The following is a 22,062-nucleotide window of genomic DNA, read 5'->3' as shown; positions in this document are numbered from 1 at the left end:
AAATGTAATTAATTATTTAATGATATGATATTAACTTTTGTTTACTGTTTTACATTTTACCATTTAAAATCCTATTTTTAAAAACACATTCCTGCTTGCAGTCTCTGACAAGAAAGAAAGTAAAACAAAGCAAAACAAAACCAAACAAAACAAATATACCTAAGCACATAGAAAAAGGATTGGAAAGATATGCACCAAGATGTTAACAGAGCTTATCTCTGAATAGAGGTATTTTGGGTGGTATTTTTTTCTTTCATTTTGCTTACCTGGATTCTCTAGATTTTCAGAAATTTCGTTTTGAAGTTATAAGACATTCATCATTTCCCCCTCCTTGCTAACACAACAGTGACCCCTCTCTTTCTTTTGCATTCAGCTTTTGCGAGAATTGAAGCACCCTAATGTGATCGCATTGCAGAAGGTGTTCCTTTCTCACAGTGACAGGAAGGTATGGCTGCTGTTTGATTATGCAGAGCATGACTTGTGGGTAAGTATAATCTCACTGTATTTCTAGGATTATTTTATATAGGTATGGAGCATATTTATATAAAATACATATTGTTAATTGTATTTTTACATTTAACAGAAAGGAAAGCTTGCTCTGTTAGCCATATTTCAAAGTCAATATAAACATAAATGTTGATTTTGAAGAATTTAAGCAATAAACTAACATTTTACTGAGAAGATAGTATTTGTAATATTTAGAAATTTTACTTTAGAAAGATTTTAATGAATGGGAGACTATACTTTTTTGGGTGGGGGGCGAGGGGGGGAAGGGAGTTTTGCTCTCGTTGCCCAGGCTGGAGTGCAATAGCACAATCTTGGCTCACCACAACCTCTGCCTCCCAGGTTCAAGCGATTCTCCTGCCTCAGCCTCTTGAGTAGCTGGGATTATAGACATGCACCACCATGCCCGGCTAATTTTGTATTTTTAGTAGAGATGGAGTTTCTCCATGTTGGTCAGGCTGGTCTCGAACTCCCAACCTCAGGTAATCCACTCACCTCAGCCTCCCAAAGTGCTGGGATTACAGGCGTGAGCCACCACGCCCGGCGGGAGACTATACTTCTATGAAAGTAATTAATGGCAATTTACTAATACGTGTAGTGAAGATTACTTTAAGGATGTTTTATCAACATATGAAAGAAGCAAAAAATTCTAATTCCTGTCTTTTCAAATTAGGAATCAGAACATTTAAACACTTTATCTGAGGAACTGCTACAAGTAACAAACTTCAAATGTGGCAATAAATTCAAATTATGGATAATTAATTTAGCACCACTATGCCTGGCTAATTTTTCAAAAATGTTTTATAGAAACAACGTCTTGCCATCTTGCACAAGCTGGTCTTGAAATCCTGGGCTCAAGTGATTTTCCTACTTTGGCCTCTCAAAGTGTTGAGATTACAGGCATGAGCCATTGCACCCAGCCTTTTTTGTTTGTTTGTTTGTTTGTTTGAGACAGGGTCTCACTCTATCACCCAGGCTGGAGTGCAATGGCACAGTTATGGTTCACTGCAGCTTTGACCTCCCGGGCTCAAGCGATCCTCCTGCCTCAGCCTCCCAAGTAGCTAGGACCACAGGTGCATGACCACACCTGACTAATAAATTTTGATTTAATATAATGTGGTTTGTCATCTATATAAGTTATAAATCTGTTGAGGAATAAGTTTAACAGACTCAGGTCTTAAAGAAACTTTCAGAGTGTATGCTATTATAGCAGATATGGACAAGAATTTCCAGTGTTTTTTTTTTTTTTTTTTCAATTCGTTTCATGGATATTCACAGACATTGTATTTTCCCCATTTTTCTATATTCCCCTATGTGTCAACCAAGGCTTACTTGATAGTGTATGTACTTTACTTTGAACATCAGTGAGGTGATGAAAGAAGATGATGTAGTACATTGGAATAGTCAGGTCCTGTAGAACTGTACTGTCTAATACCATATTTCAAAATAAATATAATCATAAATGTTGATTTTAAGGAATTTAAGCAATAAACTGACATTTTACTGAGAAGATAGTATTTGTAATATTTAGAATTCACTTCAGAAGTATCTGAACTGCACACATTGATTTTACCTGTTTGTTTTTTTTTTTTGAGACGGAGTTTCGCTTTTATTGTCCAGGCTGGAGTGCACTGATGCAGTCTCAGCTCACTGCAGCCTCCACCTCCTGGTTTCAAGCGATTCTCGTGCCTCAGCCTCCTGTGTAGCTGGGATTACAGGCATACGCCACTACGCCCAGCTAATTTTGTGTTTTTAGTAGAGACGGAGTTTCACCATGTTGGTCAGGCTGGTCTTGAGCTCCTGACCCCAGGTGATCCACCTGCCTAGGCCTCCCGAAGTGCTGGGATTACAGGTGTGAGCCACCACACCCAGCCTCTTTTTTAATGTAGCTGTTAAAAAGTGGAAAGTTATACATGTGGCTCCCGTATATTTCTACTGGAAATCACTGCTATAGTATAAACTCTTATTTTCTGTTATTTCTTAAAATCAAATCAATGTTATTACTGAACAGTTTATAAAAATAAGAAAGCTGTATAAATAGCTTAATGATTTTACATACCATTTGGTCATCTTAAAGTTACTGGAGCACTATTGACAGTTTCATCAGTATTGTTTGCATAGGATTTTGATGGTCCTCAGTGTCCATTTTATGTTTTGGACAGAGGCAGGGGTGGGGTGGGGATGGAGGTGGAGGTGGGAGCACTGCTCGGGCAGGTAGCATTTTTTCCCTTTCAGTACAATGTTTTTATAACCCACAATATAACATGTGGATATAAAAATTTGAATATGGGGCCAGGTGTGGTGGCTCACGCCTGTAATCCCAGCACTTTGGGAGGCTGAGGTGGGCGGATCACGAGGTCAGGAGATTGAGACCATCCTGGCTAACATGGTGAAACCCCGTCTCTACTAAAAATACAAAAAATTAGCCAGGCGTGGTGGCGGGCGCCTGTAGTCCAGCTACTCGGGAGGCTAAGGCAGGAGAATGGAGTGAACCCGGGAGGTGGAGCTTGCAGTGAGCCAAGATCACGCCACTGCACTCCAGCCTGGGCGACAGAGCGAGACTCCGTCTCAAAAAAAAAAAAAAAAAAAAAAAAAAAATTGAATATGATGACCCAGTTGTATTTATTTCAGTGGGATTGAATTTCCTATTTTTTCTCTCTCCTTTTTAGCAATTTCATATTTAACATTAACTCCCAGGAATGTATTCTAATTTATTCTGTGCCAAACAAAGATGAAACTTTTCCAATAATTCAAATATACACCTGATCAGTGATGTTACCCAAGTGTACTAAGTGCTAACTTTTTATAGAAAGTGAAGATTTACAATCTTTCTTTTTTTAATCTTTTATTCTTTCAGTAGAGAATATAATACTCTTCTTAGGCAGCTGTTTCAATATCAGTCCTTTTTACCTTTTGGTCCTATTTAATGAAAATCTTAATGGTTTCAGTAAAGTTAGTCATTATAACCCCTCATCAACATGGTCACATTCACCCTCAAAATAAATTCAGTTTTGGTTGAACTTATTATTCAGATTATTTTTCTTTATGTCATTATTAGCCTTTAATAAGTAATTCTAAAATATAGAGCATTTATTACAACATTGATTGTGTTTTATTGGCATAGATATTAGCAAAGACGATATTATTATGTTTTTTTAATTTTTAGCATATTATTAAGTTTCACCGTGCATCAAAAGCAAATAAAAAGCCCATGCAGTTGCCAAGATCTATGGTTAAATCCTTACTTTACCAGATTCTTGATGGTATCCATTACCTCCATGCAAATTGGGTGCTTCACAGAGACTTGGTAAGTATTTTTCTTTTAAATTCATCAATATGTTTTTCCCTCCTCTTTTAAAAAATATATTTTCTTCTTGGTACCATTATAATAAAACATTAATTATAGAAAAACTTGAAAATATACATAAGCAAAAAAGAAGATAAAAATCACCCATAAACCTATAATCAAAAGGTTAACATTATTTAACATTTGGTGTATATCATTCCATTATATTTATGCATAGCTGTAAAATATCAGTGTGACTTTGAACAAATGATTACTGTACAATTTTAATGGAGTAGTCACATGTGAAACATGCACATTTCAATCCAATTTGTTCTTCATATTATTGCTCATCATTAGTAAAAACGTAATTAATACTGAGTTCTCATTTTTCTTTCCCTTAAGATCTAAACTGAAATAATGACATTGCATCTAGTAAAAAGAATGTTATCAATATTAATAAATGAATAAATAAATCTAACAGGTGGTATATACTTATTAGGCAAATTAGCTGCAATTTAGTGTTTGATTTTACATTTTTATTCAGTATACATGTAACCATCATTTACTGATATCAAATTATATTGCTAGATATTCATCTTTACATTGTTGTTATTTTAGTTTCTGTCGATGCAAGTTTCTTTTGTTTGTTCTTAAGAAGATATGGTTATGGAATAGCTGTAATCCTCATTTTCTCCTCAGTTTATCATTGGAGGTTTTATTTTGCCCCCACAAAGTGATTTCATGATCTTTTGTTTCTTAGGCTTTTGAGAATTCTCGGGATGTGGTAGGGATACATCTAGGTAAATTCCATTTTATAAACCGATGAGCAGTGTTTATTGACGAAAGGATCTAGTTAGTATCCCTTGGGACCTTGTCAGTCAGGGCTACTCATCTGACTTGACCATTCTTGCTGTGACATTTTATAAATTGGGGTTAAATGATAGTGACCACAAAAGATGCATTTACCATATTAATGGAAGCATTTCTCCTTATAATTTTTTTTTTTTTGAGACAGAGTCTGTCTCTGTCGCCCAGGCTGAAGTGCAGTGGCGCCATCTCGGCTCACTGCAACCTCCGCCTCCTGAGTTCAAGCAATTCTCTGCCTCAGCCTCCCGATTAACTGGGATTACAGGCACCCACCACTATGCCAGGCTAATTTTTTTTTTTTTTTTTGTATTTTTTAGTAGAGACGGGGTTTCACCACCTTGGCCAGGCTGGTCTTGAACTCCTGACCTCATGATCCATCCTCCTTGGCCTCCCAAAGTGCTGGGATTACAGGCATGAGCCACCGTGCCCAGCCTCTCCTTATAATTTTTAACTGTAAGATTGTTTGAGGCTTCCACATGTCCACTTTACCATTAGCTATGAATCAGCATGTTTTAAAATGATTATTGGGCTGGGTGTGGTGGCTCATGCCTGTAGTGCCAGCACTTTGGAAGGCCGAGATGGGTGGATCACTTGAGCTCAAGACTTCAAGACCGGCCGGGGCAACATGGCAAAACCCCATCTCTAACAAAAAATACAAAAATTAGCTGGGCATGGTGCGCTCCTGTGGTCCTCACTATTTGGAAGGCTGAGGTGGGAGGATGGCTTGAGCCTGGGAGGTGGAGGTTGCAGTGAGCTGAGATCACTGCAAACTCTGCCTGGGCAACTGAGCCAGACCCTATCTCAAAACAAACAAACAAAAAGATTATTGGGTACATGATGTTGTTCTAGATCATGAGAAGAACTCCTTCATAAATGGGCTTTTAGATTTTAATCTGCTGTGCACTTAATGAAATTTATGCAGGTTATATTTTTGAGGTTATGTTCATGTCTGAATCATTGATCAGAATCTTTTATTGAAGATTAATTTATCTGAGCTCCTCTCTCTTTTTCATAAAATTCTATATTTTGTTCTAAACAGCATAGCTTAACATATTTTATTCATGATATTGTCACCTGAATGTCCACTGATACCAAAATTTAGTATGCCCAGGACTCAGTGTCCTCCCATTCGGATTTGCTGCTGCTTTAGTGTCCTCTCTTTTGGTTATGGCACCACCCTCTTCCTAGCCTAGAAACTTATTTTACCTTTTGCAGACCCTTCTTTGCACTCCACATCCAGAACTTGTCAAGTTCTTTCAGTGTCGCCTCTAAAATATGCCTCGCATTCATCTGTTTTTATCTCTAGTCCTCATTCCTAGTTCAGGCTTTTATTACCTCTTTCTTGCATTGTGATACTAGCCTCTATACTTGTCTGTTGTCAACAATCTCTTTCCCTTCCAATCCACTTTGGACCTTCTGACTATACACAGCTCTTGCTCAAGAACTTTGAAATAGTTCCTTATTGCTTACAGACTAAAACTCTACTTCCTTATTTGGCTTTCAGAGTTTTACCAATTATAGCTTTAACTGCCTTTAAAATTTTTCTCTATTCCTGTCATCTTTCATGTATACTTTACTACTGAACTATTGAGTGTTCCCTGTCTCCTCCTGGGATTTCCTGCTTCAATGGCCTTTATTTCCCCTATCTTAAAACTCCTTATCCCTGTCTCAACATATTCAAATACTATCTGTCTTTCAGGGCCCAACACAAATGTTAATTAAAACTTACCCTCATATCCATGTCTACTTGGAACCAATCTCTTCTTGTTGTTGGTTCCTGTTGTACTGCATCTTTACTTCTCTTACGGCATTTATCTATTAGTATTATAGCAGTTTTAGAGATCTCTTAGAACATCTCATAGCCTGTGAACTTCTTGAGAGAGCAAGGTCTATGTCTGACTCTTTTTATACACTACTGCCCCTGTACACAATAGGTGTTGAGGAAGTATTTCCTCAGTGAATGAGTATCAGAGAGAATGGTACTGACATTTTGGGGATCAGGCATTTGAATACACTATCCTCAATGAAGATTTTTCGTTTTCTTGTATGTGTAAAGCACAGAAGGATGGGAACAACACAAATATGACCATGTCAAAAGACCTTCTTCTTAAGGAGCCTTGAAGAAATATGACATACACACAAACAGTTGTAAGATAGATGAGAGAGAATGTGATTGTAGCTACATGAGAAGTACAGATTAAATCTATGCAAGGCCAGAAGAGCTTCTGAGTGGGGGATAAGGGTAAGTTTCAAAGAGCAGGTTGCATTTGAGCTGCACTTTGAAGGATGACTAGAATTTAAGGAGACTTGGGTGATGAGGGTAACCTAAGGGGGTTTTGGATGTAAAACTTCTGAGGTAAAGAAGCACTTGGATTATCTCAGAAAGGATGTGCAGTTCTGGTTGGCTCAAATATGGAGAAGCTGAATTGCAGTAGTGTGAGGTTGTGCTCAGAAGATATGGGTTGGAGCCTGCTAGAGTTAGAGAGTTTTCGGGGTCTTTTTGTTTGTTTAAGTACTGACAGTTTGTGAGCAACAGAATGATTTTTTTCTCCCACTAGAAAAGCCACCACTGATTATTATTACCTCATCAATGGCATGAACACAATGTTGAAAATGCATTCTGAATATGGTTCTTACATAGTATAGCACTGGTTTATATTTTACCCACACATTTACTGAATGCCTCCAACTCCTCAACTTAGTAACTCTAATAAGATTTGAAATTTTGAACTGACTGGGCATGGTGGCTCATGCTTGTAGTTTCAGCACTTTCGGAGGCCAAGGCAGGAGGATCGCTTGAGCCCAGGAGTTCAAGAGTAGCCTGAGCAACATAGACCCTATCTCTACAAAAAATAAAAAATTAACTGGGTGTGGCAGTGCATGCCTGTAGTTTCAGCTACTGAGGAGGCTAAAGTGGGAGGACTGCTTTAGCCCAGGAGATCAAAGCTGCAGTGAGCCGTGATTGTGTCACTGCACTCCACTCCAGCCTTGGGCAACAAATCGAGACCCTGTCTGAAGAAAAAGAAAAAGAAACTTTGAACCAACAGGAATCTAATCTGTGATAGCCTCTTCAATTCATGATTCACTAATCTTGAGTCCTGATATCTGTGCCATATTGTCATGGTTTTGCCAAAGTACTTTCAGGAATAGATTTAAACTGTATGCTTGCTTTATAAATACATTCTGTAGTAGATACAGAAATATAAAGTATATGAAATATGAATATGGTCTTAAAAAGAGGATGATGGAGGCCGGGTGCGGTGGCTCAAGCCTGTAATCCCAGCACTTTGGGAGGCCGAGGCAGGCAGATCACGAGGTCAGGAGATCGAGACCGTCCTGGCTAACATGGTGAAACCCCGTCTCTACTAAAAAAAATACAAAAAAAAATTAGCCGGGTGTGTTGGTGGGCGCCTGTAGTCCCAGCTACTCGGGAGGCTGAGGCAGGAGAATGGCGTGAACCCAGGAGGCGGAGCTTGCAGTGAGCCGAGATCACGCCACTGCATTCCAGGATGGACGAATGGGCGACAGAGAAAGACTCCGTCTGAAAAAAAAAAAAAAAAAAAAAAAAAAAAAAAAAAAAAAGAGGATGATGGAGCCATTTGAAAAATTATGTTTTGTGAGCTTAAGAGTTGCTGTTGTAGTCAGTGACTAGTTTTGTTTTTCTTAATGCTTCATTTTCTATTGCTGTAAGAAATTTGGCTTCACACTATTTGTTAGTCACAACTGAGTACTCACCATCTCTAAATTTTATTTGATGTGAGAAACCTGGAAAATCCATACAATTAAATGTGTTAGAGTAAATATAAATTTACAGTATAATATAAAAAATTTAAAGTAAATAAAAGCCAGTGTTTTGGACATCACACACAGAGGCATTACATCATCATAAAGATTGGTGTCTTTCATTATGATTGATTTTATATCTGAATCAGTATTTTAATTATGTCATTCGAATCCTAGAATTTAATACAGAAATAGAGAATATAAATAAAATCACCAAAAATTACTTAAAATGAGGAATTGCTTTAAAAGGAAGGGAGAAAAAGAGCTAAATATGTTCATCTTGGCTGAGAGACAGTGAAGTAGAGGCATAAGTCTATAAATATTTGGAACTTGTAAACACCAAGGGAGAAAAGATGTATTTTAATTTTATAGCAGGATATAGCTAAGAGTAAGAAAGTGAAATATAGGATGACTCTTTTTATGGGATTACTATTTTGGTAGATTGGAAGAATGCCAAGATATAGTTTTATCTCTTTTTCAAAATTATGAGCTTCTTGAGAGCAAGGTTCATATCTCACTAATTTTTGTAGTCCCAGCATTGGCATATTGTTTGTGCTCATAAGTTATTTGAATTGAATTTCAGCAAGGCATCTGGCAATTTCACATTATTCTTTGGCAATGATAGAGAAATGCTGGCTAAATGATAATATTATTAAGTGGATTTATGACTCCTTCATTTTAGAATCTTGCTACTAGATAGTGATATAAATTGAACTATCAGTTAGACTATTTCTTTTTCATTATCATATCCCAGAACCTAGTACACAATAAGCATGAAGTCTTTATTGAATGAAGGATTTGAATGAATGCTTTAGGGTCCCAACCCTAGGTCTGTCTTTTGAAAAATATGTGTGGAGGCCAGGTGCGGTGGCTCACGCATGTAATCCCAGCACTTTAGGAGGCCTAGGCGGGCGGATCAGCTGAGGGCAGGAGTTTGAGACCAGCCTGGCCAATGTGGTGAAACCCCGTCTCTACTAAAAATACAAAAATTAGCTGGGTGTGGTGGCACATGCCTGTAATCCCAGCTACTCGGGAGGCTGAGGCAGGAGAATCTCTTGAACCCGGGAGGCAGAGACTGTGGTGAGCCGAGATCATGCGACTGCACTCCAGCCTGGGCAATAGAGCAAGACTCAGTCCCCAAAAAATAAAAAATAAAAATAAATAAAAAAATATATGTGGAGTTTCTATCCCAAAGCTCTTTTCACATTAGTGGGTGAATTTGCAGTCTTTTGAAGTCTATGGGCACAAATAAGTATATGGTCTGCAAACATGGTACAGTATATCAAAATTTTGTGAGATCCAGTTGAGAGAGAAAATAATTTTGTATCCAGGAATCTTTTGGCTTTTGTTGTTAATTAACAGCTACTAAAATGTCTACTAGCTGTTACTTCTGTCACAGAACTAAAAACTTACTCTATTAGAGGTCTATCAGAATGAAGTAACAAAAAACCTTGCAAATACTTTGAGTCAGATGTGATTTCATTTGATTAAAGGAAATGATGCAAACTGGGTAGGGTGGCACATACCTGTAGTCCCAGCTACTCCAAAGGCTGAAGTGGGAAGATTGCTTGAGGCCAGTGGTACAAGGCTGTAGTGCGCTGTTTGTATCTGTGAATAGCCACTATACTCCTGCCTGGCAACATAGTGAGACCCCATCTCTAAATAAATAAATAAAATAAAATAAAAAGAAATATTGCAATAGATATTCTAGCTGCAAAGTACAGATATTCCCCAATTTTTCATAGAGTTACATCTCAATAGACCCATCATAAGTTGAAAATATTATAAGGCAAAAGTATGTTTTTAACTTATAATATCTTCAACATACAGTGGGCTTATCCAGAAGTAACCTCTTTGTAAGTTAAGGAGCTTACTGAATGTGTATTGCTTTTGCACCATCCTAAAGTTGAAAGATCAATACATTGATCCATTGTAAGTTGGGAACCATCTATATATTATATGACTTTGGATATTTTTTCATACTAATTGACAACAAATTATAGTTTTGGTTTGTTGATTTTGCTTTCTTGTGACACTTGTGTATTCAGGCAGACTACTTACTGGATTTTCGACAGCATTCTAGGTTATGACATGTTGGCTATGTATATTTTAATTCTGTATCAATTATCTGTTGTGGTGTAACAGATTAACCCCAAACTTAGTGGCTTAAACAGCATTTATTATTTCACAGCTTCTGTGGGTCAGGAATCCCTGTGTGGCTTACCTGGGTCCTTTGTTTCAAGGTCTTTTAAGAAGAGGTAGTGATCTCAAAGCTTGACTGGAAAGAATCCCTTTCCTAGCTTGCTCATTTGGTTGTTGGCAGGATTCATTTCCTTGTGAGCTGATGGGTGGAAACCTTCATCTATCAGCTCATGAGGTGAAGTTCCTTGCCATATGAGCTTCTTCATAGAGCATCTCACAAGATGGCAGTTTTGCTCACCAGAGTGAGCAAGCAAGAAGGCAAGAGAGAGAGTATTAATAAGATGAAAGTCAATCTTCTGTAATCTAATTATGGAAGTGACATCCCATTACTTTTGTTGTATTCTCTTCACTAGAAGCAAGTTATTAGGTATAGTCCACACTCAAGGAGAGGAGTTTACACAATAGTGTGTATACTAGGAGGTGGGAAAGATTGGAAACTATGTCTGAAGGTACCTATTGATAGGGACAGGAGGCAAGGAAATTCTGGGCAGAAGAGGGTGGGTCCCTGGTGAAGTTCCCACCCTCAAGCCTAAAGGCCTGATACTGTGGCTCAAAGTGAGAACTTACATCCCTGTTTTCCCACTGGAATTTTGCCTTTTCCAAAACCACCCATGGCTTGCCCTGCTCCCCATCCTGTGCCCATAAAAACCTCAGACTCAGCTGGCAGAGAGGAGGAGAAGCAGCTGGAGGTCGGAGACTGGTTGGATGTTGGAGAGAAGCAGCTTGACTTCAGAAGGACAGCTTGATGATGTAGCTTTGGAGAAGAGTCTAGTTGGAGATGGCTGGACTTCAGGGGAAGATTACCTTCCTGCTCCATCCCCTTTTAGCTCCCCTTCCTGCTGAGAGCCACTTTTATCAGCAATCAAATCCCCTGCATTTACCATCTTCAGTTTGCCCAGGTGACCTCATTCCTCCTGCATGCTGTACAAGAACTTGGGTGCCATGAGTGCAGGTGCAAAAGGCTGTCACACCAACCCTTCACTGAACTGTTAACACTTAAGCTATCTACAGATGGCAAAGCTAAAAGGGCACTGTACCATTCCTTCTGTGGCTTAAGGGGTCATGGGCACACCCCTTAGACACTGCCATGGGCCCCGCACAGAGTTTTGCTCCTGCTGGCACCCAAAAGCACTTGCCCCGGCTCCTGTACCCACTCAGCCTGCATGCTCCCCCTCCTGAGAGTGGGTCGAGTGAGTGGAGTTTGCCACTGCTGGCACTCGTGCACTCCAGTTCCAGCCTGCAAAGGGGTCAGGGAAATATCCTGTTTCACTATCAGAGTTGAGGAAGCTTTTAAATGATATTTGGGGCTAGCTGTGATGGCACATGCCTGCAGTCCCAGCTACTCAAGAGGATAAGGTGGGAAGATACCTTGAGCCCAGGAGTTCCAGTCCAACTTGAGTAACATAGACCCTGTCTCTAAAAAACAAAACAGAACAAAAATTAAATGATACCTGGATCCTGTTATTGTCATTTTTTATTTAGTGGAAATGCAATGAAGAAAATGCAAAAAGTCCCCACCTTTCTTATATAATTTTTTCATGTGTAAAAGTTACATGGATGATATGATCTAGCAGCAGTTCTGGTTGGAAAGAACTAAAAAATAGTTACAATGCACTAGTTATCTCTTCTCTTTTAGAAACATTGTTCAGTGATTTTCAGAATTCAAAATATGTTTCCTAATTTTCCCCTCCTCTCTTCTCCCCTCCTCTTCTTCCCCTCCCTGCTGTCGAATGACAGGTTTAATCCACTTAAGTTCAGAGGATGTGTTCAATTGAGGTCCAGAATTTATCACTTTGAACATACCTAGACATTTCCATCTTTTTATGCAGTCTGAGGCCTGTGCTTATCACTAGTATTAGTACTTTCTTATTTCTATATTCTACTCTTTTGTGTAAAGCAGAGGCAAAAATGCGAAGAAAATTTTAAATAATGGCAAAACATTGTTTCCAAGGCTAGTATTTCTGCTGAATTGTGACAGCTAGCCAAGAGGCATTGAAAGGACATCATGCAGAAACATGAAAAAGACCTTTAGCTAAAGAAAGTGAAGATATCTCTGTATGAAACTCTAATACTGTGTATGCAAAAGTCAAAGACCACCTTCTCTTTTCACTCAGCTGTAAGAAAAATCCTGCAGTGTTCATCTTTCTGAACATTTGATTACAATAAGTGCTCAGAAATCTCTGCATGCAGCATAGCTTCTCTTCATAAATTGTCTGACAGGGAGATACAGCAGGTCTTTAATTTTGTCTCTGCTAAATAGGGCCTGATAAGGCAAAACCCTTAAAATCTTACTGTAACCATCATGCCAGCATTTTGTAGGCATTTAATATTGTTCTCTAGAGTTTTAGCCTTACTTAGTCCTTAAGATACAGAAACTTTGAGAACCTACACTTTAAAAAATTATTTCTAAGATTTTGATCCTTAAGCCTCAGTTTACTCATCTGTAAAATGGGGAATACTGAGAAGTAATTTATATGGTTGTTGACCCTCAGTTCCACCAAAGTTCCTGAATGTAGCTCCAGAGTTCCTGAAATGTCCTCATTTCTTTTCTGCAGAAGCTTCTGTACATTCTTTCTTGATCCTGCCAGTAATCCAGAGATGCCCTTTCTTTAACCTCTTTTTTCCCCCAGAGTGCCTGTCGTCTCATACTCTTCCTAGCCTCTTCAGCTTTACAAAGCAGAGATCTAGTGTAAATATGTGAAATATGCCTCCTGGTGTTAAAACAAAAAAAGTAGGCTGTGTTTTATCCTGTTTATAGTTAAATATTACAAATATTTTTGCCAAGTCTTCATATTTAAAATATGGAAGTTTTTAAAAAGCTTGATTAAACGAGATCACAATTAGCAACTGCTTCAAATGTACTTTTCATTCTTCCTTCTTGAATGAGATATTACTAAGAGAGGCTTTGGAGGTAGCAATTCCATGCTAGTCAAATGACTTAATTATTTGTTATTTTTATTTGGTTTATCAGTTAACATTCTACTTAAAGAGGATTATGACAAGAAGTAGTATTTCTTTTAATATGACTTAATCATTCTAATTTCTTTTAAAGTGCAGAGTTAGCAATCAAAAAGCAAAGTATGGCCTGGATATCTTCTGACCTGCTATTTTAGGTGATTTTGGACAATTGCAAATCTTGTCATGCTGAAGAATCATACTAGTGTTCCTGCCAGTGACCTCTGGTTCCTAACAAGTTCCTTAAAGCTGAGTCCTTGATAGTCTATGGCTTAACTGTTCATGTCTGCAGTCTGGAGGCCTTTGATGGTAGTGATGCCATCCCTGCTCCTGTCTTGCCGCCTCTACACAGGCCTTGTGAAGATCAGACACAATGTTTCTTACAGTGCTCTGGATACGGTGACACACACCTTACGTATGTAAGAAGGTAATATTGATGTGTTTTCTAGACATGGGCTATGATTTTTCTTTTTGGCATGACAGTTTTTTTTATCATCTGGGTTCATAGCCCTGTAGCTGGAGCTTTCAACAGAGTCCTGCACATCTATCTGTCAGTTTGAATTAATGCTCCACCAGTTATTCCATAGTTAGAGGGTACACACCAAGAATCCCACTTCCAAGAGGGCCAGCTTGCAAGGAGCCATGGTTTGACTCACAGTGACATACAAAGTCTCTTAAGGTTTAACTCAGGGACAGGGCTCATTTGATAATCACTGACTTAAGCATAAAGTTTTAGTGGCCTGTGCCGACAAACACATGTATTAAGAAGACTATTTACCAAACTAACTTCAAGGTCACTAAGAGGGTCTAATTAAGATACATCCCACATTGATAGCAATGGCAGGAACTAGTTGAGAACCAAAGGCTACAGACAGAGCCCCAGTACTTTGAGGCCTTTGGCTATTACTGAAGAATCAATTTAGGCATGCTATTTTATTAAATTAATTTTATTGAGGTGAAAGTTATATGCAGTAAGGTATACCCATTTTAATTACAAATTGATGAGTTTTGATAAATGTATACCTGGGTAATTAACACCACAGGTATTCTATTAGACTAGCAACATAGATACCTTTTAAGAATAGGGGAATCTTGCATGCAAGGACTGATGATTGATTTTACCAAGAGATTACATATGATAGTTATTTTGTGGGATCATATTCTCAACTAAGCACTCATCTGGTAGAAGTCTTTTATAGGGAGGGCCATAATCAGTTAAGTACTGTTCATTTTCCCAGGGCGCTGTGGCTCTCAAAACTCTGGCTTGGAGTGCATCTCTGAGAGAAATGGGTTTTCATCTGGACCTGCTACTCTCCGCACAGAGTGAACTTGGTCAAGTTGTAGGTCTTTCTCTTCTCTGGGCCTCTCTTTCTTCATCAGTAAAACAAGAGGGCTCAGTCTGAGAATTTCTATCTCTGACGTTCTTAATTTCTCATGATAATAAGACCAAATTTTGATTTGGATGTGGGTATTCCAAACATAAATAGAAAGCTACTCTCTACCAGTGTTGCTTCTCTAAGGATGAATTGTACTCATTAATGAACAGGAATAAATCCAAATACCTTTGTAGCATTATTCCTGCCATGGATGTTAATGTGGAATATATCTTGATTATACTCACATAATGACCTTTAAGTTAGTTAGGTAAATAGCCTTCTACATACATGTATTTGTTTTGCATTGAACTTTTTATAATGGTTGCTTTTTATTGGCTCTTGTTAGAGAAAAGAAAACCTTATCTCTGTTGTTCAGGCCAGTAACTACTCCTAAAAGACAAAGAAACACATTGTTAACTGTTGGCAGTGCTGGGTTGGCAAGCATTGTTTACTGTGAATACTGAAGTTTGATTAACATAGGTGTTATATTACAGATACTGTTAAACCAGTTTAAGCTAAAATGAAATTAATCGTAGCATTTAATATTATAGGTTTCTCCTCATTTACAGATAGCCTACATAACAGTTGTAAATACATAATTTCAAACTGGAAAGGCATTTTCATTAGAAATAACATTTTAAACAGTAGTTAGAGTCTCTGAATAGAAAGACCTATTTAGCCTACAGTGTACCTAAAGTTATGACACTAATTTAATAATGGAACCTAATTGTCATTTTTAGCTATTTATTTATAACTGGATTTTTGTGGGGGGAAGTACTGGTTTACAGATAAAATACAGATTATTTGCATTACAAACATATTTGGCTTCTTAATATGTACCAGATAGTATGCTGGGTACTGGGAATACAGAGTTAATAAATACAATCCCTTCCCCCAACGAGTACATGGTGGGGAAGAGCCAACAAACATAATCATAAAGCAACAAGGTTTACAAAAGAAACTATGAGGTACATTCAAGGATCAGCTAAGCATAAGGTACTAAGTACCTTGGACAATTCATACTGAGCTGAATAGGAAAGGATTCATAGAAATTGGTAAGATGAAGAGAGGTGGGTAGGGGGAGCATTCCAGGTAGAGGAGTATGAATAAGGGCATAGAGAAGAAAGTACAAGCACTTTATATTACTGGGACAAGGTAAGAAGTAGTAAAAGAAGAGGCAGGAGAAAGAGGACCAGATTATGGTGGATCTTAGTTGTCCCGTTTAGAAGTGTGGATTTTTCCTGTGTCCAGTTTCCTGAGCTGGTCAGCTTTTTGTTAAAGAAAGACCACTCAGACAGGGCTGTGGAGAGTTGGTTTGAGGACATAGGGATAGTAGCCTTATCAGGTGGTTGAAGTCAGCTGGTGGAGAAATAAGGAAGGCCTGAACTATGACAGAGGTGATCCGAATTGAGAGGAGGGGAGATAGTTGACAAAAATGTAGGATGTAAGTAGTCAGATCTGAGGATTGGTTAGATTTGAGGGAGAAAGGAGAGCGTCAATGCAAGTTCAGACTTCTGCTTTTGTTGACTTTGTGACTGAGAAAGGATTAACCAAAAAAAGAGGAGTTTTGACAGGGAAAAGTAAAAATTTAGTTTGGACAAGTTGAGTTTGAGGTGACTGTGGTGATGGCCACAGTCAACATATCTCTGAGATATATGGAAAGTTAGAGACCTAGAGGTATAGATTTGGGGGCCATTAGCATATAGAAGATTTTTATTTTTATTTATTTATTTATTTTTGAGATGGAGTCTTGCTCTGTTGCCCAGGCTAGAGGCGTGATCTCGGCTCACCACAACCTCTGCCTCCTGGGTTCCAGCAATTCTCCTGCCTCAGCCTCCCAAGTAGCTAGGACTACAGGTGCGTGCCACCATGCCCAACTGATTTTTGTATTTTTAGTAGAGACAGGGTTTCACTGTGTTGGCCAAGCTGGTCTCGAACTCCTGACCTTGTGATCCACCCACCTCAGCCTCCCAAAGTGCTGGGATTACAGGCATGAGCTACTGTGCCCGGCCTATCGAGGATTTTTGAAACCCCAGAATAAAGTAAAATAATAACTTTTAAACACCCTTATTCAGAAGTGAGCTTGGCATGTTTTGGGGTATTTATTCTAGTTTCCTTCTTTTTTATTTTGAGACAGTTTTGTTCTTATTGCCCAGGCTAGAATGCAATGGCATGATCTTGGCTCACCATAACCTCCACCTCCCGGGTTCAAGTGATTCTCCTGCCTTAGCCTCCCGAGTAGCTGGGATTACAGGCATGTGCCACCATGCACGGCTAATTTTTTGTATTTTTAGTAGAGGTGGGTTTTCTCCGTGTTGGTCAAGCTGGTCTTGAACTCCTGACCTCAGGTGATCTGCCCGCCTTGGCCTCCCAAAGTTCTGGGATTACAGGCATGAGCCATTGCACGCAGTCATCTTCTTTTCAAATTGGGAACTTGCCTCTCAGAGGACACTCGTACCTTACCCCATAGCTGGATGGATTATGAGTACAAACCACTGGCAATTTAGCTCATTCACTTATTTGTTTACTCATTCAACAAATATGTATTAAACACAGTATGTACCTAGTTCTCAGCAGACATATAAGGTTGTGACAGAATGACTCTCCCTGCCCTCTAGGAAGTTGGAACCACAATGATCAGATTCTCCATATTTTAAATCATCTACTGTCTAATCAGTGAAGTTGTTTTAAGGGGTAAGCAGTTATGATAGACTAATGCTATTAGCAAATAACTGTTTGCTGAAGAAAAAAAATAAGAAAAAGGCATAGATTTTACTCTTAGGTAGTTCTTTGCCCTATTTGTTACAGTGCAGAATCTTATTTGTTCAGGGTAAACAATGAAGAACAGTGTAAAGAAAGGAGCATGAACTGAGAGTTTTTTCCTGGGAATGTACGTTTGTATCAAATGTGAGGAAAGTTGTGTCACCACTAACAATATGTAAATAAAAGTATAGTTGTAGCCGTTAATATCAAGCCTGCACTGTTCATTGTTTCAGAAACTACTCCGATTGATATTCTGATTGTCTCTGTTCCTATTATTCAGGATTGTAGACAATTGTGTTTGTCTTTTTCTCTCTTTATTGGTACTGATAACAGTCATATTATGAGTTTCATATTTTTGTCCCAAATGTCTTGGGGTGGGAGAAAGCAAATGTAGTAGAAAGATTATGTATCTTTAGGCTGTGCTACTCATAATGTGCCAATTAACTGAAATATATTTAACTCTGTGAAAAAATTGATTCTATAGAAGGAAAAAGCAAATCTGGAGTACATGTAAAGTGTTATGAATATACATTCAAGCATTAAGTAAATTCTGCTAAAATGCAGATATTTCAGGAGTAGCTTCTGAGTAATCATATTACTTACCACATTATTTCCCTGAATTTTGCCTTTAAAATACAATTTAACTAAAATGAACCCTGGGCATTGGTTTATCTATCTGATTTTATTGCTGATAACTTAAATGTGAGGCATCCAACTCTTGCCATTTCTGCTGTTTCTATGGTAACCAAAGTGTGCAAACCCAGCAGTATCACTTTCTTTCACAGCTGGCATTTTGTGTTCACAGTAAGAAGAGGAGTTTTAGTAAAGCATAGTCTGTGTTAATTGGGTTGTAACTAGGTCAGAAGAATTTTGGTATCCTTTCTTCATCCTTTTAGGTTTTTTATGTGGGTGAAGGTGTGTATGCATGAACTGTAGTTTTCTTTCTTTTTTTTTTTAAAAAGCATATACTTTCACTAAAATTAATCACCGTTAAAGTTAGTCTTTTGAAAATTAAGCATAACATCTGCAAACACAACTTAGTATAGAATCTTGAGGATTGGATGGAGTTGCCCAGAGACTTGACCCATAGCCTTGTATACCCTTGAATATTTCCATTAAGAAAGATGAAATGATGGATGTGAAATGCTTTGAAAAATTCAACACACTTTGATGATGATTATATTGTTCATTTTGTTATCATTCATATTTTGAAACATCAAGTATCTTGAGACCTTAACATTTATTTACTTGTTCTAAAGAGAACAGGCAATCCCAGTAAAGAAATGCATACTTAAAAATGACTTTCCTCTGCAATTCCAGGTCTTAACTTGACTACAGGAGCCCTTCTCTGTGGTTACTGCCCAAGCTCTAGGTTCTGTTCTCAAACTGTGCAAAAGAGCTCATAAGCTACTACTCCCCTAAAGGATGTCACTGCCTGTGCCCTCATCTCAGACTTTACATGGAGAGTCCACACTTAGAGCTTCCATAGGCTTCCAGTATGTTAAATCAAAAGTATTCTCTACTAACTTCAATACTAGAAAAGAGATACTCCTCTTTTCTCTCTGTGTCTTCATTCCATTGTGTTGCTCATATTCTGTTTCGACATAGTGTGACTGCAAGAACTTCTATCAAGAGACAGCTGAGTGATCTAAAACCACCTTCCTGTACTACTTGCATTCAGCAGCTTATAATCTATGTTCATTTCTTACATGAAGCAATTTTTGTTCTCAGATCTCATACTTCGTAGTGTTTTTATCTTACTATCTTTATTTTTAAAGGGTTTAAGCTCAAACTTAAGGAATGAAAAATAATTAAAAAAGCTTATTTGATAATTTTACAATTAAAAAAATTGTTATGTCCCTAGAGATCCCATTCTCACTAAGGCTTTCAAAAGTGTACTCTAAAATCTGCCATTACCTTTTCCCCATTCATTTGGATCTTATTTACTGTGTCTGGCTTCTGTAAATGCACAGAAATTATTTTTTCGGAATCACCTATGACCCAATTGTCCATTCCAAAAGCCGCCTCAGCTTTCATTATGTTGCACCTGATGGCTACTTTCATTATGTTCACCTGATGGCTACTTTTTAGGTTCTCTTAGCTTCGAGAACCCTGTGCTATCTAGGTTTTCTTACCTTTGTTTTCTTTTTTAGCTTAATTATTTATTTATTTTTTACTTTCTTGGTTTTCTTACCTTTGATGTTCCTTCACAGCATCTTTCTCTTTTTTTTGTTGTTGTTGTTTGGTTGGTTGGTTGGTTTTTTGAGACAGGATCTTGCTCTGTTGCCCAGGCTGGAGTGCAATGGCATGATCTCAGCTCACTGCAACCTCCACGTCCTGGGTTCAAGTGATTCTCCCTTCACAGAATCTTTCATTGACTCTTGTTCCTCCAACCTCCCTTTATTCTCCTTTGCTTGCTTGCTTTATTTATTTATTTATTTATTATTTCTTTCTTAGACTGAAGAAGCTAAGAAATGCTAAATAAACTAAAACTGTAGTTAAAAATCTTTCTGAGAAAACATCAACCCCAGATGATCTTAGAGGCAGGTTCTCAAAATTTTCAACTGATTGTTTTGATATTATTCAAACATTGTCAAATAATAGAGAAAAAGGGAATGTTCCAAACATATTCTAGAAAGCCAGTATAATCTTGATAGCAAAACCAGACAAAGCATGAAAAATAAAAATTTCAGGTCAACCTCACCTAAGTATAGTTGTAAAAATAGTAAACAACATACTAGTAAACCAAATCCAGGAATACAAATGTATTTTTTTTTAGAGATGGGGTTTTCGCCATGTTGCCCAGGCTGATTTCAAACTCCTGAGCGCAAGCAATCTGCCCTTCTCGGCCTCCCAAAGTACTGGGATTACAGAGTTGTGCCATCGTGCCCAGCCTATTTTTTATTATATGTTTTAAAATGCCATTTCTCTAATTATAAGCAATACCAAAATAGACAAAATCAAACATTATAGAAATATATAGTGTACTAGAAGTGATAGTCTCCTCAAATACTCTGCCATCAGAAATTGGGCAGGAGGAAGATAGACAGACAGATACATAGATAGGTGATAGACGGATAGATAGATAGTAGATCTATTTCAACTATTTAAAAATTATGGATAAGACAGAAGATAATATAACAAGTGATGATAATTCTAGTCATGTAAAAATAGCAAAGACTTGGAACCAACCCAAATGTCCAACAACGATAGACTGGATTAAGAAAATGTGGCACATATACACCATGGAATACTATGCAGCCATAAAAAATGATGAGTTCATGTCCTTTGTAGGGACATAGATGAAACTGGAAAACATCATTCTCAGTAAACTATCGCAAGGACAAAAAACCAAACACCGCATGTTCTCACTCATAGGTGGGAATTGAACAATGGGAACTCATGGACACAGGAAGGGGAACATCACACTCTGGGGACTGTTGTGGGGTTGGGGGAGGGGGGAGGGACAGCATTAGGAGATATACCTAATGCTAAATGACGAGTTAATGGGTGCAGGAAATCAACATGGCACATGGATACATATGTAACAAACCTGCACATTGTGCACATGTACCCTAAAACCTAAAGTATAATAAAAAAAATAATAATCATCACAGGTAAAATGGTCAATAAGATTAGACCTACAGTAATCAGGCTTTAAGAGCAACATGAGTGCAGGGAATATGATTAAGAGTGAAATCAGCCAAGAAGTAAAAACAAGCAGTGTGCAGACTCTTCGATTCATGATATTCAAGTAATGCAGAGGCTTGCAGATGGCCACATAGCGGTCATAGGACATGGCAGCCAGAAGGTAAAACTGTGTGACTCCCAAGAGAATGAAAAAAAATAACTGAACTATGCAATTATTAAAGGAAATGGTTTTATCTCCTGAAATAATGTTACCCAGAAACTTGGGTATACTGACGGTTGTGAATGAAATTTCTAATATGGAGAAATTTCTGAGGAAGAAATACATGGGGGTCTGCAGGTGGGAATCCAGCAGGGTGAGGGTGATAATGGTCAGGTTCCCAGTGATGCTGAGCATATAGGTGATGAGCAGGAAGACAAAGATTACAACCTGAAACTTTGGGTCATCTGTCAATCCCAGAAGAATAAACTCTGTTATTTCTATAAAAAAAAAACAAACAAACCCAAAGTCTCTCCAAGTTATGTGATTCTGTATAATTGACAACCCCCTTCCCAACCCTTTCCCTGACCTCTTGATTTCTGGTCCTTACTCTCCTGTTCTTACGTTGACCTCTTTGCTCTTTCTCTCATTAGCCAGTCTGCTAGCTCACCCAGGTTTTTCCTAACCACTCTAAACAC

At 38.1% G+C, this 22,062-nt stretch overlaps 1 protein-coding gene across 5 annotated transcripts in view; it reads left to right on the top strand.

Moving 5' to 3' along the window:
- The window catches only part of CDK19 (cyclin dependent kinase 19), a 202,594-nt gene that overhangs the window by 137,941 nt on the left and 42,591 nt on the right, over positions 1-22,062 (top strand). For all 5 annotated transcript variants that reach the window (XM_030809561.1, XM_030809558.1, XM_030809563.1 and 2 more), the window contains 2 exons: positions 374-484; positions 3,671-3,811. In XM_030809561.1, coding sequence (XP_030665421.1) covers positions 374-484; positions 3,671-3,811 — 252 coding nt within the window. The remainder of the gene's footprint in view (positions 1-373; positions 485-3,670; positions 3,812-22,062) is intronic.

Source organism: Nomascus leucogenys, chromosome 3 (genome assembly GCF_006542625.1).
Source record: "Nomascus leucogenys isolate Asia chromosome 3, Asia_NLE_v1, whole genome shotgun sequence".
Classification (NCBI taxonomy): Eukaryota; Metazoa; Chordata; class Mammalia; order Primates; family Hylobatidae; genus Nomascus; species Nomascus leucogenys.
The sequence above is the reverse complement of the archived record's forward strand: the minus strand, read 5'-3'. Positions and strand labels throughout refer to the sequence as shown.